The sequence below is a fragment of the Aphanomyces astaci genome (genome assembly GCF_000520075.1).
Source record: "Aphanomyces astaci strain APO3 unplaced genomic scaffold supercont1.155, whole genome shotgun sequence".
NCBI classification, from domain to species: Eukaryota; Oomycota; class Saprolegniomycetes; order Saprolegniales; family Verrucalvaceae; genus Aphanomyces; species Aphanomyces astaci.
Genome location: NW_009798418.1, coordinates 27191 through 52011, shown reverse-complemented (window position 1 = coordinate 52011; position 24821 = coordinate 27191). Strand labels below are relative to the sequence as shown.

Genomic DNA, 24821 nt, shown 5'->3' with positions numbered 1-24821 from the left:
TGAAGGATGCGTATATGTACCTACGCCAGTGTTAGAAGTGAATATACTCCAAGCCTCCCGTTTGAGACTATGACTTGCGTAGGACATAGATATACATACATACGCCTTGTTCGTTGGTAGATGGGAATCCACCTGTTGCGTAAGTCGTAACGTTAAGTGCTTAAGACTTACGGGTCAGCATTGAATATTAATACAAACCTTGGATACTATGGTTAATAAAATATTATTGTGCCGTAAGTCTTAAGTACTTCGAAGTGCAGTTACTACCTATAATAGTAGTATTTTTCATCAATTGTGCTTGCTACAACCCACTAGTATGTAGTGTACTATTAATAGGATTTGTATAGTATACTACTTCTGTAAAACGATTCATAGTAACGGTGGTAGTAGATACTAGTACCAGTATGTAGTACCGGTAGTAGTCGTTGCAAACCCCCACAGGCATACATAGTAGCTCAGTCGTAGATGGGGTCTGTGAGCAACGGGTCCGAGTAGTCGTCACGTTCGTCCTCTGCCTTGGTCTTCCGCGCGACCCTTCGCATTTCAAACGTGGCAAAGCCCACGATGGCCACAAACGCGACGACACACACAGCCGCCCCCACGGCGCCCGACGTCGACACGGGACGGAACGGTGTCGCATCTTGCTTGGTGTGCAGTCTCGCTTCATGGTAGTGGTTAGTTCCTTCTGGAGTCAGCAGCGACTCTTTTGCTGCTTGCTTGAGTTCGGGATACAACGCCCACACATAGTGGATATCTGTGAGCGACAGCTGGTCGCGCTGGCCCATACCCGTCATCACCGCCTGCCGCTCGAACGGATCTTCAATCAGCGGAAACAAAGTCATGCACCCTCCGCCCGCCATCGACATGTTTACAAACACATCTGCTCTCGGGTGCATGAGGCTAAAATAGTCGTACGGGACGTTCACTACATTGTCCACTACGTCGTAAACACGCTCCTCCACACTGAGGTAACTTCGCTTGGCACTTTCCACGCACTCCCATGCAATCTGCACATGCGCATCTCGATCGGGGCGGACTGTCGGGTGATGCAGCCCCACGGCATGCAGAAGCACATGGATGAGGTTTCCACGAGCGCATCCGTCTGAGACACCGAGCGCTTGGCGGCCCCCCACGCGCCCAATCGACGACCAGCAACCGGACGATGTCTGGATCACGTCCACAACGTCGTCGCAGTCGGTCAAGTGATCGTCGCAATAGTCTTCTTGGCATTCGAGAAAGTGAAATCCAGTGGTGGCGCTGATGTGTGACATGGCGCTCCAAATGTCGTCGCGGCGGTGTCGCACGGCTTGGTTGATCGTAAAGCACATGGTCGCCTACACACAAATATATATTTTGGATATGGACACTATATATATATATAGATACCTCTTTCCAGCGCGACTCTTGTTCCTTGTTGTAGTACCCATGTAGCATGTAAAACAACAGATCGTCGTCGCCTTCTCCAAGGTACCCAAATGACGTGCCCACAGCAATGTCACCTTGAGTAACCATGATGTCTTCTTCCACGAGCACAAACGCCAACTCGTTGCCGTTAACGACAATATGGCCCGTTGCTGAGGTCGTTCCGACGTCCTCTGCCGGGTATCGACACACGTTGTCTGCTGGGCTCCGTGTCATGCCGTCCGCCACACACTTTGGAATCATCGAATCATCCCCATCCGTTCGATTGCACGTGATTCCAAGCTTGTGGTCTGGAGCGACCACGCTGTCGTACCCGGCTTTGCACGAACAATCTTCCACTCCAAGCACCGGCCAGTGGTTCATCACAGCGTTAAGCGGGCACCCGTCGACCCCCCCTTCATCATCTCCTGCGTGTTTGCATGTCAGTGTCCAGTCGGACTTCTCAAACGGCACCTCGTCCTCCTTCCCCAACGTCCGCCTATAGGCGCCACCCTCTTCTTCGATGTTGTACTCCTCGCCGTGGGGACAAAAGCAGTCCCAGTTTGGATCGTGCACTGGCCACGTCTCCGCGAGCGCACCCGCGGGGCATCCATTGGCCCCGATTCTGGTCTTGGCTACACAAGTACCGGTTGCATCGTGCCGGTGGAATCCCTTGGCGCAGTGGCAGTCCATAAAGTCCAGGGGGGGGAGCGCAGGGTACGGATTGAAAGAGTGCGGCGGGCAGACAAAGTAGTCGGGCGTCCAGTCGCAAGTTTGCATGTTCAAGTTGGGCTCAAATCCGGGAAGGCACCGGCATTGGGTCATCGAGTACGGATGCGGGGCGAGGGGGACTGAAAAGTCGGGGCAGGTAAATATAATGTCGGTGGCACGAGGGGATGCTACGTCATTGCCACGCAACGAGGGCGAATGGCCGTCGACGTCTTCGACGCATCGCTCGAGCTTGTCCAGCCGGTGGAACCCGTTGGCGCATTCGCAGTCCATAAAGTTCTGGACGGTGGCCGACACTGGACGTGCGTGGGGAGGACAGGCAAATGTCGGGTTTTCTGCGACACAGTACGGATCGTTGTTGGAGGACGAGTTGTCTGGCTTGACTTGGGGCCGGACAAATCCCCAGTCGCATGTGCAGTCGCCTACGGACTTGGCCACGCCTTGAACTGGGGGTGACGCGTGCGGCGGGCATTCAAAGCGGACGTAGCATTCCCCACTCTGAGCGTTCTTGGTGTATGGCGCTAAACAGTCGCAGTCGACAAGAGAGTGCACGTGGACGACGCCGGCCTTGATCACGTAGTTGGCGGCGCGCGGGCAATGCGTCAGGCGGCATTCGCCGGTGGACTCGTCCTTCGTGTACGGGTCGAGGCAGTCGCAGTCCGCCAGGGAGCGAGCTGTCGTCACACCGGCCTTGAGGCCGTACTTGCCGCTGCATGTGATCTCCGTTACGCATTGCCCTGCCTTGTCGTCGCGATGCGGCGCTGTCTCCGAACACAGACAATCGTCAAAGGACCGCGGATGCAGGGCCTTGGCAGACGAGTCCTTGGGACAACGGTACGAAGAGGAATCATCACCAAAGCCTTGACTCAGCAATGCCCTGGAAGGAATCGTCGCTTTGGTTGAGCACGAGCAGTCGTCGACGTCGTCCATGTCTCGTGGAAGGAACATGGCTTCGCATTGACCAGGGCACACTACAGAAGAACGCGGTGAGAGAGGGATGACAACTTCATGTGCGTCGTATACACAGACCGAAGAAGCCAGCGGCATGTACATGAGCCAAGAGCCCCGCGCCCAGCAGCATCGCGATGAACGTCGGCTGCACCATGGATGACAAATAATGGCACGTCCAACCCAAAAGTGGAAAGATCGAAAAAAGATCTTTCGCCTTTCGACCAATCACAGCCTTAGGCGAATCGTATCCGGATTGGACGACTTTGTATCCGGTTAACATGCCTTTTCAACCAACATCGAAACACACTGTCACAATCCATGGCTGCAAGAACAAACTTAAACCTGCCACCTTGGAAGCATATTTCTCATTTTTGCTCACTCCCCGGCGATTACATTAGGTGTACTGGTGCTTTCTATGCTACTACACGAGCAGCATAGCTTGGTTTGGTACTGCTAACTAGTTAGGCTGTTCGCAGAACGATCGAGTGAGATGGCATAGCACGATAAAGACATTGGGCTGCACCGTGGACGGCCACCACGATGGATGGACGATCGCATGGGTACTGCGCTTCTGGAAGAGCGGGGTCCCCGTTAGCTGCTTTGCGCTTGGGCTGCCGTGCCTAGCTTCGTCACGTTCGATGCAAACTATGAGCTGTTACTACATGGTAAGTATTAATACTAATACAGTACTAAGTTAGTAGTAGTACGACGTGTATTACTGCGTTGTGACAGGGCTGTACTAGATGGTGGAGGACAATGTTGTGCCGATCGACGGAGTCGCTTGATGACTTATTCATGAACCTTGGTCATCCAATAAAACGATGTGTAAAGGGTAATTCTAGCCGATCAGTGATACTGAATCAGGTTTTTAGTAGATACTAGCACCTACTAACACGTTTTGGGTGTTGATTTCCATCAAAAGATTTTTGCGCTCAAATTTAGAAGGTGACGGTGACCCTGGCCAAGCATCACGTCACAATACAAACCATTTCAAGTGCAGCCGGAAGAAATATTCTTCAAAATAATCGTTTAAATTGCTACAGTAACGCGTTAATAAAGAAGTTACAGTGTTCTGTCTTCTGATGCAATACAGTACCCCCCTATTAATAGTAATGGCCCTACAATACTAGTAGTACTACTTTCATTTAATTTAGCATCGACCAATGCAATGGCGTAGTTTCCATCGTTTTTAGCCAATCCCCACAATTCGTTCCTGCCAGGGATCTGAAACTCAGCATGGACGAACGAAGTGAAGGCGTTCGCGATGTTCCCGACGTCCATGCATGGCTGTTGGTGGAGAACTTTACGATCAGCCGCAAGCTATTGACCCATTGTCTCAATACGAGCGACGTCATCTTTCCTGCCAGCCATGCCCATGTCAAGTTCTACGCGAACGCTGACCCTGTGCTTGTTGCGCTGAAGAACGTGTACAGCACCAACACCGACGACGACACCTCCTTGGGCGATCCAGTGTCCTCTTACGTAAGCTGGATGGGTTAACACATGTGTATGATGACGTGCGAGTAGAGCCGCCTTCAAGACGTAGGACGCGCGGTGGTCGATCTCCTCACCGAAGCATGGACGTTGGAGCCCACGAACGTACTCAAGTGGCTTCTTGGCGAACTGGTCGAGGTCTACTCTGACGTATGCAGTATATATATATATATATATGTCTATAAATGTGATTTCGACAATATATTATCCTTATATCACGTTAGGTCTTGATGGGAAAAGTTACGTTTGACGCTTTGAACGACATCCACGACTGCACCCGCCAGTTTGATATGCTAATGGCGTCCAATCCATTAAAGCACGACATTCGCAAGCTCAAGTAAAAAAATGGTTTTATGACCATACTTACCCTCTTTAACTTATAACTTTAAAAGGAAATGCAAGACCAAATTGAACTCGTTCGTGGAAAACGTGGTACAAGATCATGCCAACGCCTTGCCGGCTCGCTGGACCGTTGATGTTAAAACACCACTTGACACTGCCCAACTCAACGCCGACATACAAGCGTATTACGACGGCCATCATATTTCCACCACGGTACTAATATTATATATATATATATTTATTTAGGGATATGTGTGAAACGATAAAGTAATAGGAGGAACAGCGCCGGATGGGGATTGTGCAAGCGTTGAAGCGCAGCATTCGACGAAGTTCCGAGTGGCGCGCGGCAGATTTGCAGCTCTACGGCAGCTCGCTGTCGACCATGGGTAATAATATTAAACTATATCCTTTGAAATATACATATATATATATATTATTAACACTGACGTGTCATGTAGGAACACAAGGATGTGATATGGATTTGTGTTTGACGTGGAATGCTGCCGACCATCCATTTGTCTCTCTTAGCTCATTGCTGGGCAAAGCTCGCCTTGCGCAGTACGTCGCCAGTCCATATATATATATATATATATATATATATATATATTTCCGAAGTTCCTTTGAGAGTGATGGATCTATATATATATATATATTCCGAAGTTCCTTTGAGAGTGATGGATCTATAGCGATAATGCGTTGCAAAAGCGTTCGAATCATGTGATGGGGCTGGCCCTGTATGACGACATTCGAACTACCCACACAAAGCAAGTGGCTACGCTGGACAAGTTATTGACAAGCCAGAGTAAAGCCTCTGGAGACAAACCTTCCAAGTTAAAGTAAGTATAGTTCCAAGAATATATATATATAATGACAGAGATTCGTATAGGGCGAAAGCATTAGCCATTGTGCACGCCCAGTACTTTGTGGATGCATGCGAACGCTTTGTGCTGGCACTGGATGCTTTGAAAGACACCCCCGCACCCCCAGACTCGAACGCTACCGAGTTGGCGGCAGCTGCACAGGAGCTCAAGCATCTCATGAGTCAGGACGGACAGCGCAAGAAGAAGCTGCATCGATTGACCTATGTCCTGCAGGTATATATATATATTTGGATGGATTATTTGTATACTGGTGTATTTATATTTATAGTTGTTTGATATAATTGATATAATTATTCTTCCAACGAACGATAGTATAGTTTGAAATTGTATCGAATGTATGTGATATAGTTAATACATAAATTATTCTGTGCTCAACTTTAAACATTTTGTCTGGCGGGTGGTTGAATGCGCCGCCCAACACTCGCCGGACCTGCGAAATATGATATATATCGAAGTGTAAGAGGTATCTTTGTGATTCTTTTTCGTTTTAGCCAATCATATTAATTCTTTCATTCTTTTTATCCAATCATACGGCTTGCTCGATTTCAATATCGAGCGAAACGCACAATAATTTATGAGTTAGAAAGCAGGATGCAAAGTCAACAACGTGATCGCGCACGCCCGGGTTCCAATCATCAAGTACGACATAATTATTCATAAAAACATGAAAAATAGCCCAAAAAGCACGAAAATTCATGCAAAACTTAGATTTTTACACGTCGACAGCAACTTGGAATGTGACATTTGCATGGAGAATACCCTCGCCACGAAAAATACCCTCCTGCTTCGAACGTATGCGCTGTTTGATAGCCGAGTGAGCCCGTTGGTGTTGGCGGTACGTGTGGGTAGTAGTACTACTACTAGTAATACTATCGATTGTATTCGATAGGTGAAACGATGGGCGAAAATGCGAGGCGTGAACGACGCGTCGCAAAATACGTTGAGTTCGTATTCGTATGCGATTTTGGTGATTCACTTTTTGCAAATCCTTCGCATTTTGCCAAATTTGCAACACCCGAGCTTGCTCTTAAATAGCCCCCGCCAAGTACGTAGTACTAGTAGTACACTCTCTGTCACACTTTCGTTAACAATTCGGTCGTTCTAACGAATCTAACAAGCAAGGCAAGGCGATAGTAGCTTGGATTTATTGGTCTGGATGTGGATGGCTTTGTGTTGTTGGTATATATATATATATTGTCCATTCAACCAAACAACTTTGGATATTCGATTGTTTGTGTCGTCCTGCATGTTGTATGTAAACATGGACCTGTGTCACACTAATATAAGTCACACATTAATTCGAGTGCGTGATTTATATTAGTGTTTCGTTCAAGTGAGCATTTGATTCGGCAATTAATTGGTTAAAGCGAGAGTTTTCATTGGCCACTGATGTGGAATATTTGACAATGCGAGAATTGGATTGGTCACTTGATTCGTATGGTGGGTTTTGATTGGTCGGTCGATCTTGTCGGTCGGTCCATTCTTTCATTCAATTGAACTGTATATTGAGGATTCGGTACAAATGTCCAGACCCTGGACTCGAATCATGAAGATCGACGCTAACATTGGCTAATCTAATATTCAGTGGATTTGATTGGCTCTTACAAAAAGGGCAAGCACATTCAATAACCAATCAGAACTCCTGTGTGAAATATCCAATATTGATTAGACAAACCATGCGAATATTCAAAGTAAAAAAATAGCGAATTCACAAGAGTTATGTCGAGTTGACTATGCGATAGACCCTGAACGGCCACGACGTGACGTTCTGCACCGATTTCATCGCTTGTCGGGCTTTTTTTCCAGTGGCAAACGTGGACTTGAGCGTCGGCGACCTCATCGTCCGCTTCTTCGACTACGTGGCGACGTTCCCGTGGCTGACCAAAGTTGTGTCCATCCGGATAAATGACATGACAAAAAGCGAGCGATGGGGTGGCGCGGCCAAAACGTGGCGCATGAGCATCGAAGACCCCTTCGAGTCGACGCGGGACTTGGGCATTGTATTGCAACCGCTCGGTCAAGATGTACGTTGATAAGTATATGTATATGTTGATGTCCGCTGATCTATCTATATATATGTATATGTGATTGATGATATATGTATGAATATGTGAATATGTTGATGTACGCGATGTATATTTATATAACAATTATATGTGGTATGTTATATCCAACGTGTTAGATATGTAAACTATTTGATATATAGTGTATATATCGATTGGATTGCATGTGCATGGTGTACGATATATCGTATCGAAACTCATGGTATGTATTTTAGTCGATAGGGACTATGTGAGTTGTAAACAGGTCACATTATGGAAGTCACACTAATTTAATGTGGAATGGTGAACGAGAGAGTTTGATTGGCCACTTTATGAATGTTCTGGAGGTTTTGATTGGTCAATATTGACTGTCGATTTGGTCGTTCGAATGCACTCCAATTTCGAATTGACCATATATATTTTATATATGTGTTTTGTACGACAATATATATATATATATATATATATATGCAATTGTATGGTGGCATCCATCTCACATGATTTGTATCTGCAGAAAGTATTGGCCGAGTTTCGACGGGCAAAGCAAGTGCTCGCGGCCACCCAGAGCTTTTCCGCCCTCATTATGGCCAAGGAGAATGAAAAGCGAGCGAATAAGTCACCTGACAAACCCCCTCGAGCAAGTCCCCGCTCGAAATCGGACAAGACTGCCCCCCACGTACCGACAGGCCAGATGAACCAGATCGGTAAAGACAACGACGAAACCCCCGCCATGAAATCACCAAGGAAGCATGCTGACGGGGGAGAACATCAAGTGACGGGGGACGAAGAACGTTCCGGGAAAAGCAACGCCAAACATCAGCCTTTTCAAAAGCCCAATCGAATGCCAAACAAGAAAAAGAAAAACAAACCCAACGGCGTGCCCATAATCCCTGGCTTGCCCACCACTTTGCCGCTGCCTCCCGCTGCTCCCGTCCAACTCGCAGTGGACCCCCCACGACCCCCACCTCCGCAACAACAGAAAAAGCAGCCAGCGGAAGGAGCTAAGAAGCGAAATATGGGGGAGCAGAACCGAGCGCACCCTGTTCAAGAGACTGACCAAGGCCCAAGTGACGACAGACAGACTAGAGGTAGGGATCGCAAAGCCAAAAAGTCGTCGTATCGCCTTAAGCAAACGACACCCCCGTCGACTTAGAAGGGAGCAAGCGTAGTTGTGTGTACCAAGGGGTTGCCTAAACTAGTATATAATAATACGCAACTTGAAACTGAATCCTTGTACTCCCGAGCACAACTGTACTACTATAGTGTGCTTTTCATCGGTTTGGCCCCTTGCTTGGTAGTGTCCTTTCAAAATTGTCGAATTTGGGTGAATAATTGCCAACAAAGAAATAGTCAATTCAAAGATAATGAGTTTTAGGTTTGTTACACTTGAAACACGTTCTTGAGGTGCGTTTCGATGGACGTTTGCATTTCTTTGAGCAACGACTGCAGCCACGAATCCAACGACGATCCCGTCGGACTCGTGCCTTCTTGGTCTTGTAAAAAGATAGACGAAAACACCGGCAGGATATCGCGCTGGACTATCGTTCGAATTGCATCCTAAAACTATATTAGTACGTCACATATTATATATATATATATATATATATATTAATATATAGACAATCAAAACAATCACTATGTCATACTAGTACACGATAAATATACCTTGGGAAGGACGGTTTTACAAGGCAAAATCTGACCAGACAAGTGCACGTTCACCGTGGGGGCTACGACGCACAGTCGGACGAGGGATTGCATTGCCTACCGTTAACCATTACCCACCGGAATGAGCTATCAATCTAGATATATATAATTGGGATACATACTACGTGGTAGTATTTAACTATCAATATATATATATACACCGATAAGAGCGGGATCAGCGTCTAGTGTTTATGTGTTACCTTTTCCAAGGCCTTGGTATGGGTCGCTTGCTGTTCCATGAGCTTGTCGTGCACCGCATCCTTGTCCGCGTTGGTCGCCTTGAGCTCCACTTGCAGCGCATGCACTTGACTTCTTTGTTTGATCACTTGAGTTTGGGCGACAGTCAGTTTGTCCATATGATCTTTCAGGTCTGCCACGGTTTGGCTATGGGATTGGCACAGCGTCGTGTACGTGGTTTCGAGTTTGGTGAGTTTGAGTTCGAGCCCGCTTTTCTCGCACTTTTGCGCTAGCACAGCCTGCTCCAGGGCCTCCAACTGCATGTGGTTCGTCTTGAGCTCGCTCGCCATCCGTTCAATCGTGTCGTCCGCCGCCCGCTGCTCGTGGTGCCACATGTCTCGCTCTTTCTGGAGAGTTGCCACTGTCGTTAACGCTGCGTCGTACTTGTTGGTCAGATCCACCACATCGCCACAGCTCTTTCGCCGCAGCAACTGCAGGTGCTGACTCTCCCGCTGCATGTCTTGCAGGTGCTGCTTGTGGCTGGCTTCGGCCCGCTCGAGGCGGTCGATCAGCGCATCTCTTTCTTGAGTCAATGCAAGCACTTGGTCCAGTAGTGATTTCTCCCGCGCGTGCCACGCATCCGCATCCCTCGCGGCCGTAAGATGACCTGTATCTAGTGTTTGTCTAAGGGACGTCATGTCTGCATGATGCTTGATGCTGACGGCGTTAGCTCGGTCGAGTTCTTGACGTAGTTGGCTTTCGCACATGCTTAACGACGCCTTCACTTGGTCCTGGTCGTGACGCAACGTGTCCATATCGCGTTGCATGTGTCGAACGTTGGCGCTCGAAGCGGTCGCGTCCAGTATCAACTGGTCAATCTGGGCTTGCTTTTCGAGGCTAATCTGCACTTGAATGTGGTACTTTTGTTTCAAAGTGTCATCGAGTAGCGGGGGTGGTGGGGACTCTGCCGAGGAGGCGGCAGTACCGGTGTTGCTTTGTTGGTCCAGATCTCGTCTTAGCTTCTCCACGAGGTTTCCTTGTTCGACTGCTGATTCCTTGACTGTATGCAGTTCGGCTTGAAGTGATGCGATCGTGTCGTTGGCCCGCGCGTTAGCTTCGGTCAAGTGATATCGAGCCGCTAAACTTTCTGAAATCTACCGATGGGTACCAGTCAGAAGTAACGATCCGACGAAGGAATTGATATACTACTATATTTATAATAATACTATATCATTTAGGGCCTTTCTGGTAACCTGAAATATTACAATACTCTAGCCCGAAACGCCATTCTGGGGCCGAATTCAAATGATAAGATTGAAAAATGTCTTGCTTGAAGAGTTTAAACCCAAATCCAAAAATTCCAAGTGGGATTTATTTACTTACTTGAGGAGGTCCAAAACGCCATATTACCAAATGGACGTTTTACCTCCATTTTGAAAATATCATTTTTGATATATCCCATTTTGCGAGAAAATGGAATATTATTTTTGAAATGTTACCAGACACACACCCTTATAACAGAGCCAAAAGAAATGATATGCGGGCGTACCTTGGCTTGCAAGGCATCAAGCGCGGGTTTGTGGGTTTTGAGGTCCAGTTTGGCTTTTTTCAAGGCGGCGCGTGCGTTAAAGCAGTTTGAACACGTTGACGTTTTGGGGCTGGCGGGCGCGACCGACTGCGCCATGGACCGGAACTGTCCGCCGCCCACAAACTTTGCATTCCCGCGAAGTCTAGCCATGAAATCATATAAAACAAAAGCTCATGGGAAGGCAAAAGTTGAATGCTTTGGACAACACAACATAGAACACACTATAAACACAATATAAAAAACACATTATAGTTTGTCGATGGAGCTTGTACCGCTGCATAAGAGACTCTTGTAAGCGCGAGATTTCCAACTTTAACAAAGCGTTGGCTTGGTTCATTCGCTGGAGCTCGACGTGCACGGCGCTAGTCGAGTCTCTGACCCAAAACAACGTGAGCACCACCACCATATATATCGCGAACGAAGTTAACGAAAAAACCTATTACCTGTCTGTCACGCCCCCACCACCTTGAAGGTGATTATGAACGGTGCTCTTAACTCCTTCATCGTCGTCATACATCACGTCTGCGAGTTGGTTTTCGTTGGCATTGTCGGACTGAGGGTGGTGGGGGTTCCTTGGCATGGCATTCTCGGCGTCATACTCCCTCGACGTTAACGACGGAGTAGTGTGCTCACTCCCATTTGGCTGGGAAGTCGAGCTCGATGTTGGACGAATCAATTGTTGGGCGTTTAGGAACTCAATTGCACACGACGGACTGCCAATTGGACTCGCGTTGGTGCGAGTGAAGGACGCACTGTGAGGCATGTTCAACTTGCGAACGGACGACGATGCTGTCGACTGCAACTGCCGGACGCTGCCAGCACTCTTCTTGCGGATCCAGTCCTGGGAAAGCGGAGGTAGCGCATTCTGAGTCGCCATAATGCCGCTGACACTTGAAATGTAGCCTAAATATAGACCAAACCTGACTTGGCAATCCGATTGTTTTATTTTATTTTATGCTTGTGCAACTAATACAACTGAGAGGCGGTACATTCATTGCTGACGCAACGTTATTGTTGTGATTGCCGAAAGGCGGTCGCTGGAAGGAGAAGAATTCAATTCCAAATGGCATGTACTGGAGCTTCTACTAAATTTCCAAACAATGCGCTGCAGGAAATACTCCTCTTCGACGTCGCACGACAGATTTTGAACGACCATTGACCCGGTCCTTGGTAAAAGAACGAAATGTCGACGCTATCTGCCCTGATCATCGACTTGACTGGCCGTTGTACATAGAACGTGACGGATCTAGCTTCGACGGCAGGCTGCGACCAGCCCAAGCGCAAAGAAGCCGAGGACAGAACTGCATTAACGTTAATAAAACGAATGGCTAACACCTTTGACAGTATGGCCACTTATTAGAGGGCTACAATAAGATACTGGAAACACTTAATGAATGAATGCTTACACTTCTAAGAGCAACTCCACCGGTCGGAGTTATAGCTCAGATTTATACGGATAACCCTTAGATAGGACCACACCGGACTTATTGCTCCCGACGGCAGGTTTTATAGGGGTCAGATTTATATTTGAAAGATCCAAACATAAATCTGACCCCCAACTGGTGGAGTTGCTCTAACACTGGTATACTTCGAAGAAGTATTTGAGAGAATGTGTCACACCATCCAAAAACATCACGTTCTCCCTTAGGTATTGGAGGACTTCCAAAACCTACACAAATGAATTTGTGCTGACCTCAATATAAAAAAGAATCAAATAAAAATATGTGTTTGACCTCTCACAATTTGTTGAGGCTGTTTTTTTGTCTCAACAAATCGGGGTGTTGTGTTGCAATCGTGATGTATCGTACTATACATATACTAGTAGTTGTGTCCAAATAATGCGAATGCAAAAGAAACCTACGCTGCTCCCCAACACACACGAGACCCCAAACCTTGCACTCATTGTACATTGCATGAAACACTACTGTACCGTCATGTCATTCCCCATTGAAGAGGTCGACGCAATTACACAAGCAATCAAATTTATTAACATTAATCCGCACTGGCTGTAACGTTAACCTAAATAAAACTAGTTGCCGCACCAGAAGGCTCCCAAGCTCGCGAACGTGGCACAGGTCGACTTGGAGAACGCATGGGAGGGAACAGTGGTTCAGCGTAGGGTAGAAGCACGTAGAGCAGCTATTGCACTTGGAGGTGAGGCAGTCGTAGGGGCGACTGTGGGGGCCACCATAGGTACTTTGGCAGTGGTGATGAGAGCCATGGTTGGGGTCGTAGTAATCGGGGCCGCAGTAGGGGCCATGGGGCCGGCAGAAGGCTTGGTGGTAATAGGGCCAGCGGTGGGGGGCGTGGTGATGAAGGGTTCAATGAAGTCATGGGCGATCGAGATGCGGCTGTACACGCCAGGCTTGTCCTGCTTGCCTCTCGTGCTCGTTGCTCCGCCGCGTCGACATTGCGCTTGGAGTTCAATAAAATGGTAATTTTGTGTATATTGTGCGATAGAACTTAATTTTAATATGGCACATATAGCTTTGGATTATTAATTTTGATATTTCTATCAATCCGGATAGCATAAATCTGATTGATAAATCGCACAAAGGTACCCCTTCACAGTTTTATATGAATTTCTAAGGTCCGGCGATTATAGTGAGGTCAGGGATCTATTCGAATACAAACCTGACCCCTATAAAACCTGCAATAAGTCCGGGGCAGTCCTATCTAAGGGTTATCCGTATAAATCTGATCTATAACTCCAACCGGTGGAGTTGCTCTTACAATCCATTCAAAAACACATGGCCTTAGTTAGGGCTACTAACTCCTCCTGCGATGCTGTACGCGACGACTTGTGGAGTACGCAGTCGCCGGGACATCAGCTTACTCTGTACCCCGCCCTTGCGTGGGGAGGTGTCGGCCAGTCGCGTCGCCACCATGGCCTTGACCATGGCCTTTAACGCTGCCTTTTCATCCACTTCGCTGTTGGAGTTGTCCGACGTGACAGAGCTTGTATCGCCTATCGTCCGTAGGAGTTACCACTTAGCTCTATATACCACCACGCATCCAATCCACTTACGACACGTGTCAATTTCTTCAGTAGCGATGGCTGTAGTCGCATCCTTGTAATTTGTCAGCCGGTCCAAAAGCACTTCAAATGCGTGGGTTTCGTCGGTCGGTAAAATGTTGGAATGTGCCATGCCATCCTGTTCGTTGTCGTCGCCTTCGTCGTCGTCGTCTTCCACGACCTCTTCTTCCAGTTGAACGTTGTCCTGCAGCATACCAATAGTGCCCCGTCGGCTACTCGACTTCGTCGTGATCATCGCGTAGTGCTGCGTCAAGCTCAAGTACTCGCTCTTGTCGTCTTGGTTCGTGTTGGCTTCCATGTCCTTTGTGACCTAATCAACAGAAAACAACGATAAGAGGTATGGAGGTGGCCTGTGATTGCATCAAATCGCAGATTTGAGAAGTAGGATTGGTCAGAAATGCGATATATATCGCGATTCAGGGATGGAATACAAACCATATTCGCCAACGCATGAAATTGCGTGATCAATTCATCGACGTGGTCGATCGAGGCGCTAGTGGCCAACGCTTGGCCGGACGACATGGCGCATAATGCAAACGGCGCCAGTTCTTCAGTCCCTTTCAACCCACCAACACATACGTAGAACATTCCGCTTTTGATCGCCTTGTCGTCCGGATAAATCACCACGCGCTTGTCATGAGTGTCCAAACAACTGGATCTACATAATTATGGTAATGTATGGTCAAATCCGTTCCAAATTGGACTCAATCGAGTGATTTAGAGGCAAGTATATTTTAGCAAGTCCTAGCCAATCATGCTGCAGTATTGAGAAATTTGAACCAATCGTAGGTCATCCCATTTCGGCCCATTAGAACACCTTTAATAGTCGATCATATGGCAAGTCCAAATTTCAGCGAAAAGGTCAAAATAGGATCAGAATGTACCGCCAGTCGCAATCTGTGGGACATGGCGCAGTGGTCGTGGATGACACGTAAAGCTCGACGGCGTCGCAGTGGCAATCCAATTTGATCGTGACGATCCCGTCCACGCTCGAGTTGTGGTACGCAAAATATAGCATCTACACTCGACATTTTTCAATCAAATAGCAAGGATTTGATAATATTGTTGATACAACCAGAAGTATATAACCAAGGCAATCGTCGTACCTGGTTCGAATGCAGGACGTCTCGAACGGATTCACCCAGCTGGAGCTGCATAGGCTGACAAATCGATTCCCTTGTAGCGCGGTCCGCTCGAAACAGCGACATCCGGCGCTTGGTTTTGCTTCGAATGTCGGCCTTTACTGTGTCATGCGATGACGTGGCAGTCCCTGGTGACACGATGGCGATGGTTGTTGGAGACGGAGAGTCCGAGTCGACGTGAATGGAACGCAGGGCGTCGGTCAATTGAAAGTGGATGTCGATTTCTTCCGACTCGAACAGCGTGGCCCATCTGGCCATGTTGGTCAGAACGCACACATATGTATATATAGTAGATAAAGGAGCGAATACCTATTGGTGATACTTTGGTCCAATCGGGGAGATAGACAAATATCGCCCGCGACGAGGGCGCTGCCACTGTCGCAGAACGCGCTGTCGTCGTAGGTGGTGGTATGCGTCACGCCCTTGCCATCTTCGTCGTCGTCGTCGTCGTCCGAAGCGTCCAACGGGGTCCACTGGGGCGTTTGCGGTTTCGAACGCGTCTTGTACAAGGCCTATTAAGATACATAAGGGTGTATAAATAAATATATTCGATATATCTATATATTATTTGCTCATGGAACCAGTGTTTCAGTGGAAATAGACGGATTGGCGTGCATACCTGCACGTTCAAGTGCACGGGGTGGCTGAATAAGAATTCGCGCCGTTTCACTGGTTGGATTGAGGTTTTACTTGGGGGGGTGCTGGTCTGGGCTGCCGCGACCGCCGCAGCGAGCACCACGGATCGCTTTCTCGTTTTTGCTACTCGAGATTTTCGGCGCGGCGCCCCCTTTGCTTTCTTGGTCAAGTCGTCCAATAATGGTTCAGGGGCCTGTGTGTCTTGCGGAAGGCTGAATTTACGTGCTGGAGTGGACTCCATGGCAGGAGGAGTATTGCTACTGTCTTCTGGAACTCTGTCGTTTGGGGCTTGGTCATCTCCGTCGTCACCGGCGTCACCGTCGTCATCGTCCAGATCCGACGACTCGGCTCCACTGGAACTGTCCTCGTGAGCTAAAAACAACCGCACGCTAAATATCCCTCGCCAAAGATATGAATTTTTACAAAAATAGAAAAATAACATTAATACAATAAAACCAAATAAATATTTTACTTTCGGATAGGTGGTCGGGTGTGTCCTCTTCCAATGTAATGGGCGCTTCTAGGTCCTTCGTTGCGATCAGTTCGAGTGGATGCAAGTCGGGAGAAAGAGCACCGCTGATCGTGGTAGAGATTTCCTACACGACATATCAAATGTGTCGAAGTTGGTGTAGATAGAGTCCCAACCTCAATGTCGGACGAAATCCGAATAAATTGAGCGGGGTGGAGTTGTTTAAATAATGCCAAACTCGAGTCGAGGGGGGCTAATACGTAGTCGTGCACACACGCCGGTGGCACTGGCACCACTTCGACCAACGGATAACTTGTTTCCTCTTCTTCGAAGTCCTCGTCGTCTGAAAGACTGTGGTCGGGAGAGCTGCTAATTGACGTTTGCCTTGATCTGGTTGTGTTGGGAGCTTGTAGCAGCGAAGTGCCAGCAGCTTCAAGCAAATGTCCAAGGTGCTCGTGGTCATTCGCCATAGCTGGCTGTTGGCTTGGATCATCTTCAAGTGGCTCCATCGTCAATGAAAGCAGCTCTTCTGGGGGGAATAGCCGTTCGTTCCGTGTGTCTATGTCGCCTTCGTCGTTTTGTCCATCACATATGCCGTGGGGTGCCCCATTGCTGCTGCTATCGCTGTCGTCGTTACGCAATGGCGTGTCAAGTTGGTGTGAAACTTCGTCCGAAACGTCGTCGAATGCTGCTTGATTGCTTTGATCGGCCACCATCGCCTCATCAGACCCTTCACGTTGCCAACTGTTTCGGTGTCTGAACTCTAACTCGGGCAACGCCAGCAGCATATTGGACTCGTCGAAGGGCGACACGTCGGCCGACAAGATGAACTGCCTAAGCGCAGAAGGATTTCGTTCTTCAATGACATCGCCTTCTGACAAGTCCAGCGTCATGCGTTCTTGGGCTTGAACAGATGCAGCACCATCTGACGAGGCCTCGTTGGTGGGTTTACAGTCCGATATATAGGCAGTCGTGGCGGGAGGCTGCTGTTCGCAGATGTGATCGATGATGGTATTCTGTTCGTGTGGCTCGGTAACCTAGACAAGACGAATAATCAAAGCTCTAGTAAGTCGCCATGATGTATTATTGCACCTGTAGCAAGGCATGAGCAATATTGGCGGCTAGCGCCGCGTGGTCTTCGATGGACTGAAAAGATGAGACACTGTCACCAGTTGGAAGCAATGGGGTGGATGCTGCGTAGGGCTCAGTGTTGTCAGTAGATTGCTGTTTGTACGGTCTCGTGTGTGGGAATTGAACGTAGAGACTCGTGTACGTCTTGGCCACTGAGCGGACGGTGGTAGGTTTGGCTTTGACTGGGATAATTCGATCGGGAGATTGTGTGACAAGGGGTTTCGTCGGCGATATTTCTTGAATCGTCGGGTCATGTGTTTTATCAATCAACTCTCGCAACAGCGAAGAAGATACAGTCGACTTGGGAGCGACGCCAAGTTGTAGCGCACTCTCTACGAAAGGAGCGTTAGATTTCATTCTGATATGTAAACTCTCAACTAGGTGGGAGGTTTTGTACCTGGAATGTATGGGCCGGAGGGAAGTTCGTGATGGGTGGAGTGTGTGTTGTTGTACTCTTCGCGCTCGCGGAACGCTGGATGCATAACCTGAAGCGCTAAGTGTTCCATCCGCAGCGACGACATCCCGTCTTCCTCTTTGTCCTTAACGAGGGTATTTTCCCAGTGGAAATTGCCGGTCGAATGGTGATGGATTTGGTTGGTGGCTCCCAAATTCCCACCCTCGAGCTCTGTGACCCCAAGCGGGGGAGTTCGAAACATGGAGCATTCCATATACGCCACGATGTTTGCTAGAAGAAACCAAGGTTAGAAACAACCAAATTAGATATATATATAATGTATAACAACCAAACTAATATATATAATATAACAACTAAACTAATATATATATTTCATATGAAGTTGATTACCTCGATACTTGTCGTCGAGCTCCAACTTATACCCGTAGCTAAACTCGTGAATGTCTGAAAACGCCAAGTACTTTTGGGTTTTTAATGCCACAATGTATAGCAGCGAAAACATGTCCAGGTAGCACACGGCGCCATCTCGTTCGTGGTCTTGATACCTTGTCAGTGTCCAACATACAACATCAACAACATCATATGAGCGATACGAGGTAATAATATATATCAATCTCTAATAATAAAAGTCAAACACATTACCGGCAGATCAACCGGTCGATGCTGTCGACCGCATTGAACGATGTGTCCAGAGGCGGCCACAACGTGATCATACCAAGTAAAATGGACGTGAACGTGACAGCATCGACACACCCGTCCCGGCGGCGGTCGTAGTAAACAAAACAGTCCAAAAGGACGTGGAGTTTGTGGAAATCGTCGGCCAAGTCGGCAATTGCCGGTTGGTTTCGCGGGTTGAAAAGGGCGGTAGCAGACGTTTCGTACGCCACACAGGTGTCTCTCCATTCCGCCAGCCACAGCGACAAGAACGCGTGGATTTCAATCGTTCCCGAGCACGTTTCTGACGTGGCTTTAGCGAGGACGTTCGACACAAACTTTGGAGGGACCTACGCAAATTCACACTTGAGTTTCCAAGAAAGTTGCTGCAAAGTTTGCTCGTTGTACATGCGGGTACACGAGCAGGTCTTGGCAGCAAAGGCGACACGCGTTAGTGGTGATCATTTCCCAACAAGAATGTTTGTCCCCGTGTGCGACATCCACTCCGTAGGTGCTCTGAGCCCCAGGCAGCCCCTCGCCCAGACTAACCAGGCCGTGGGATTGCAGCCAATAGTACCCCTTGATGTACAGCTGCACTAGCCAGAGGGGCACAGCGGGTGACTCGTGGAAGAGGTCACAACAGTGCGCAAATGCATTGATGGCAGCATAGTTCACCGAGTGCTCGGCCACGGATATCCAAAACCATGTGAGTTTGAGCTCCACGACTGATTGCATGCCGAATCTACGATTTAAAAAAAGAAAATGGGAAGGTTGTGATGTATTTGGTCGTGGGTGTACCGTACTTGGTTTTGAAGAGGGAGTAGGCTATGGCACCAAGAGTCGACGTTGGTTGGAGTTGGGCTTCGTTGTCGAGCTGAAGTCGCTTGTAAATTTGATGCACGATCGATAGCACCGATCGGGCGGGAAAGATTGCGTCAGAGTGGACAACATGTTGCTTTTTATGGCAAGTATCACACTTCTACTCCAACCCCATCGCAACACGTCGAGTGTTTTTAGTTGGTCATTGAAAACAACAAGAATATATATCCGTGTAAAACTATTCATACCACGTGCAAAGGTCGTGGGTTGTCTGGCGGGTTCTATTTTCGAATGAACTTTGCCTCCAATATATATATATATATGGATTTGAATTCAGCACCTGAAACACGAGTTTGCCCGTACACCAGCACCACTCAGTTCGCCAAAACGGTTGAAGGTCCCGAGGTAAATAAATATTTTGCGTCCACACGGAAATCCTGGAACTGGCCACGAGATGCGGCGGCACGGAGGCCACTGGTCGAAGGCGCGGCTGGCCAGCTGCTGGCGGTGGGATCGACACAGTCACATACTCCACCGACTTTTCACCCACAGAATTGAAGGATACAACGGCTTTGGTTTTTCCCATAGCGTCATAGCGATGACGTGGCGCGTTCTCGTGCTTAGACGATGTAATTGTGGTGTTGCACCAGCTTAATGCAGCTAAGACTTGGGCCCAGCTCAATTGGGACGACGGCAGCAGCCGGTGGGTTTTTAGAAACAGGGCGTGCCGCTTGCCAGAATAAGACACTGCGCTGGGTTCAGAGTGGGCCAACGCCCGCCAGATTTTGTATACGCGCCGGACATCCGAGGCCGGAATGAAGATCTACATGGAAAGTAATATATATATCAGTATTTATATCAAATATGTAGTCAAATAGGTCAATATGAAAGCAGTAGGGTTGGTGGGATATTGTACTTCCGATTCAGCTTCGAATTGATGCTCCGAATGTGTACTAGCCAAGAACTGGCGAATCGCTTCCGCCATCAACTCGTGTTCCTATCATCACACACAATTATTATATCGAAAAATATATGCTTCCATACTGTGGGGCTTTGCGTAGGAGGACGCACGACGGACAAACTGTCCGGGAACATCTCTGCCATAGTTGCATTGTCCACGGCTGCTTCATTCGGTGCAACATGGCATTCCAACTGCTGCCATCGACTCGATGTAGGTGGAGAAGTACGAGTAGGCTCGTCTTGAGTATGGATTTGAATATGATTTGGCTTTGTGGGGATGATGGCTGGTCGGAGGTTTGAGATGAATTTCACGCGGCAAATCTCGTGTGGCAACGTCACGACGATCGAGTCTCCGTACACGAAAGCGTCCAGCACAGGGCCGTGGAATTCAAAGTACCTAAATTGAAACAATCAATTCATCTATTGCAACAAGGACAACTCACGTACCGTCGTTCGAGACTGACCATCTTGAGGCCATCCAGTGCCCACACTATCACATGGCCGTCGAAGGAAGCGGAAACGAACGAGCAGTGCATGATGATATTGGACGGAGGGTTCAGTTGGCCTGGATGGGGCACCGACCGGAGGCGGGATACGCGTCGCTGGTGCGCGTCACTCTTCGAAAACACTGTCCACGTCATCTCGCACACCTACATACATTGATAGATAGATATATGTATCGATAGATAGCTTGTACAATAACAAGGGGAATCGTCGCAAACTCAATCCATCCATGTAGCTATCTATCATCACAAACGGAAACAAATTATATAGAAGAAGAATAGTTTTATAATTTTTCAAACATGAATATTTAAAAAATACAAGCTCTACGACTTGAACCTACCTTGGTTGCTGCATGGCGGGCATCCAGTTGATATATCGCAACGTGCCCGGATTCAAATCCACACAGGAGAAATGTCACGCAATCGTCTTGTTCTATCACACAAGTCGCGGTGACGGCGCTCCTGCTAGGACACACCGCCGAAAGCTGACACATCAACACGGGTGGAGCGTTGCTGGACAGTGTAGTGACATCCCACACTTTAGCATGGCCATCGCTCGTGATGGAGACAAGGGCTTGGCGACGAAGGGGACCGACGAAAAACGGCAAGAGGCTGTGCACTGCGGTGCTGTGGCATCTCCAAGTGACCATGGCATGATCTACGTTCTCGGCACTAGAACGAAAGTAAATATATGTACTCGATGAACGAATAAATCGACATCAGTTTGTGTACGGCAATGTGTGTGTACCTTGATAGGGAAGCAACTCGCCACATACACACGAATCCGTCCCCCGAAGCCGCCAATACACACGTTGACCCTACCACCATCCAAACATGTTCATGGTCACACAATTATCTACAGTAATATCATTAATACAGTACCTGCATCGTCTGGATGCTTGGTGCGTGGCAACGGCTCCAGCGTTTTCGACGACGACCGGAGTAACGTGCCGCCCCATGTACTACTACTAGTTGTACTCTTGGTCGTCGGCGACGGTGTTTTTCGGGCTTTTGATGAAACTGGGATGGCCACGACAGTCATGCAGCCCACGCTCGTGGTCAATACTGGGTCGGATAACTGTCCCAGCATAGTTTGATTATCAAAGATTTGCACATTTCCAGTGGACCACCCCAGCACAATAGTATGGTCGTGGACGATCAAGCATGTGATGGCTTCTGACCACACACTGGGAACGGTCATCGTCTAAGCAAAAACGTCACGAGTCTGCTCTGCAAGTTCACGACGGATACTACCTGACACAACGTCGCAGATGGACTAAACGAAAGAATCGCGATCGTGTTGTTGCTATTTAACGTCGCAGCCATCGAAGGAGAAATGGGCTGGTTGATGGCGGTGTGCAGAATGGTCAGCGGCGCATAGTGCGAATGTTGTGGCAACTCATACACACTCTCGGCCAGACTTTGGATTTTGAGCACGTGAACGCTGTCTCGGGCGGCCACAAAGAGCAAATGCTCGGTGAAATGCCCCATGTCCACCGCCACGGGCACGCCTGTGGAGTTGCCACGTCAGCTGGTTGGATCTAGTATTACGTAGTACTGAAGTATTGTCTAATGGATTCGAAACTGGGGCCCTCAGCAGAATCAAATGCCTTAAGAGGACGGATTAAAGAACCTCATAAGCCAATCAAATCACGTTCTAGTGAATTTCTGCCAATCCAACCGTTTGACTCGGCTCTGTAATTGGGCAAAACCATGTATATACTAATCTTTGTATTGTATAGTTTGTACAAGCTTAAATTGGATCAAATGGATTCGAATGCATTTGGCGAATGACTTACAAGTCCAAATATGGGTGAAATGCACAATAAGAGAATGGATTAAGAACCACCGAAGCCAATCAAAACTCGTTCTGGTGAATTTCTGCTAATCCAAACGTTTGATTCGCCCTTCGCATTGGGCAAAACCACGTATATCTCAACCTTTCTATTGCATAGTTTGTACAAGCTTAAATTTGGATCACATGGATTCGAACACTAACGTTCTTTGGCGAAAGGACTCACAAGTCCAAATTTGGGTGAAATGTACAATATGACATACAACAATCAACTGTAAAACGTACAGAACACGCGCTTGTGTTTTTTTTTCGTCGTGTCGGAGGCGCCTCGCACGACGGGTTCAAACTGGCCGAGTTTGTCGAATTGGACGTTGATGTCTCCTAGTTCAAAGAATATATTTACTAGTATGAACAAAAAAAGGTTTTTGCGTTGCAAGCAGCAGACGTTTAAATTGAGTACCTTCGCCGTTCAGGACAGTTCGAAAGCGATAATGCTGGACACGGGCGTCGTTGCCAACACTAAACAAATCCATTTCCATTTCCGTCGAGTTGTCGTTGTCTACTTTCGGCTGCGGAAAGATGCTGGTGACTCCGCCCACATGTACCATATCGCCATTCACACACTTGTATGGACTGGCTCCCGGCCCAATTTGGTACCTAAAACTCGGAATTAAATACTACGTAGTACCAATTGTTTTTAAAAATCGAAATAATCGAGTTTTAGCTTGTATTGTTTTGAACGGGGCGTACAGTCGGGACAACGAATAGCCAACATTCCAAATGTTCAGCGTGCCGTTGGCGTGCCCCGAAAACAGCCATTGTGCACACTTGGATCTAGTCATTCATTTTGTTCAACTCATTAACACGCATTAAACACATACAGTTGAATGGTTGTGAGCCTTCGGTCATTGTCAAAGCCATTTTGAACCTAATGTTCAAATTACTATCAGGATGTGAAGAACAGTGGAGGGAGAACTTACTTTGATGATTTGCCTCGTGGAACGATCCCAGGCTGTCAGCGATGTCCGCTGCTTGCCGTGATCAAGGTCGTCGTCTCCACTTGTATGGGGTACGATGATTCCGAATACCCGGGTCACGCAGGCAGCCAGCATAACCACCTAAACGGAGTCAGAAGCAATATTAATTCATAGATGGATGTGTACTTGGTTTTTTGACGGCGCCAGCGATAGTCGTGGTTGAATTTGGACAAGAGATAACGTGTCATTCTTGTCGTGGGTGCGAATTACACCCCATACTTCGATAACGTAGGCAAAGGACGATTGCTTGTTATTGAGAACGGGGAATTCGCTGCAAACCAGTAGATCGCACTTTTCATCTAGATATTGATTGGTCAGACACCATAAACACCAAGGCAAAATACCTTCCATGGCCGAGCATTGAATCATATTGGAGGCACCTCCGCGAAATCGGTACAGCTTGTCCAACGAAGCAGGCTCCAAGATCTCCACGCCACACACGTCCTACGGTACAATATAATACGTCAAGAGAGCAAATTAAGTCGTCCCGTACGTCGCGCGGCATGGCGTACACACACACAAACACGTCGGGGGTGCTGGCGTACAAAAGATGCATGGTCACTGCGTTTGGAGCATACTGCACTGCTGCCGTGTCGTCATCAAACAACCTCCGGCTCTTGATCTCGCGCTTCAGCGAGAACAAGCGGAGGGTGTGCTCGGTAAGGATCGGATTCGGAATCAACGGATTCTTCGACGGACTGGGGGGCAAGTCGCAGTTGCTGTAGGTAAGAATATGGTGGCGCACCGTATCGTAACAGAATGCTCGGATGGAAATCCCAGGACTACACAGCAGCTCGTGGCGATGCTGGAGCGTGTCATGCATGTTGGCTGCATAGCGTTTGGACTTCTTGGGCTCCTCTTGGGTGACGGCATTCAAGCTCATTCCTTCAGCGCATGAAAGTGTTTTGAATGGC

General features: G+C 48.1%; 4 protein-coding genes across 6 annotated transcripts; 1 reads left to right on the top strand and 3 right to left on the bottom strand.

The window, feature by feature from the left end:
* Positions 1-259: 259 nt before the first annotated feature.
* H257_18335 (hypothetical protein) lies at positions 260-3270 on the bottom strand. Its single transcript, XM_009847373.1, has 3 exons — positions 3160-3270; positions 1387-3101; positions 260-1334 (listed from the first exon to the last, which is right to left on the bottom strand). Exons 1-3 carry the CDS (start codon positions 3233-3235, stop codon positions 456-458), a joined length of 2670 nt encoding a protein of 889 aa, XP_009845675.1. The 5' UTR covers positions 3236-3270; the 3' UTR covers positions 260-455.
* A 1004-nt stretch (positions 3271-4274) lies between these two features.
* H257_18334 lies at positions 4275-9068 on the top strand. Of its 2 annotated transcripts, none has more exons than XM_009847371.1 (13): positions 4275-4563; positions 4609-4725; positions 4800-4912; positions 4968-5130; positions 5192-5303; positions 5376-5475; positions 5604-5753; positions 5804-6011; positions 6382-6437; positions 6507-6633; positions 6688-6843; positions 7541-7822; positions 8355-9068. In XM_009847371.1, the coding sequence occupies exons 1-13, from the start codon at positions 4318-4320 to the stop codon at positions 8991-8993; spliced, it is 2469 nt and encodes an 822-aa protein (XP_009845673.1). In that variant the 5' UTR covers positions 4275-4317; the 3' UTR covers positions 8994-9068. The 2 variants fall into 2 exon arrangements, with proteins under 2 accessions (XP_009845673.1, XP_009845674.1); XM_009847372.1 differs by having other exon boundaries at positions 5792-6011.
* A 119-nt stretch (positions 9069-9187) lies between these two features.
* H257_18333 (hypothetical protein) lies at positions 9188-12194 on the bottom strand. The gene is made up of 6 exons (XM_009847370.1): positions 11753-12194; positions 11582-11683; positions 11271-11451; positions 9745-10875; positions 9506-9601; positions 9188-9397 (listed from the first exon to the last, which is right to left on the bottom strand). Exons 1-6 carry the CDS (start codon positions 12184-12186, stop codon positions 9221-9223), a joined length of 2121 nt encoding a protein of 706 aa, XP_009845672.1. The 5' UTR covers positions 12187-12194; the 3' UTR covers positions 9188-9220.
* A 1849-nt stretch (positions 12195-14043) lies between these two features.
* Positions 14044-24811, bottom strand: H257_18332. Of its 2 annotated transcripts, XM_009847369.1 has the most exons (32): positions 24401-24811; positions 24252-24351; positions 24034-24206; positions 23851-23988; positions 23752-23798; positions 23621-23704; positions 23331-23527; positions 23156-23251; positions 22330-22586; positions 21958-22279; positions 21824-21893; positions 21417-21747; positions 21020-21222; positions 20657-20969; positions 20529-20609; positions 19953-20435; positions 19861-19893; positions 19597-19772; positions 19202-19535; positions 18782-19143; positions 18530-18684; positions 18122-18409; positions 17686-18056; positions 16770-17630; positions 16597-16720; positions 16108-16496; positions 15798-16000; positions 15453-15738; positions 15231-15364; positions 14782-15004; positions 14338-14656; positions 14044-14277 (listed from the first exon to the last, which is right to left on the bottom strand). In XM_009847369.1, exons 1-32 carry the CDS (start codon positions 24788-24790, stop codon positions 14066-14068), a joined length of 7755 nt encoding a protein of 2584 aa, XP_009845671.1. In that variant the 5' UTR covers positions 24791-24811; the 3' UTR covers positions 14044-14065. The 2 variants fall into 2 exon arrangements, with proteins under 2 accessions (XP_009845671.1, XP_009845670.1); XM_009847368.1 differs by lacking the exons at positions 23156-23251; positions 23331-23527; positions 23621-23704; ... (3 more) ...; positions 24252-24351; positions 24401-24811 and having other exon boundaries at positions 14066-14277; positions 22330-22644.
* Between the last annotated feature and the right edge of the window lie 10 nt (positions 24812-24821).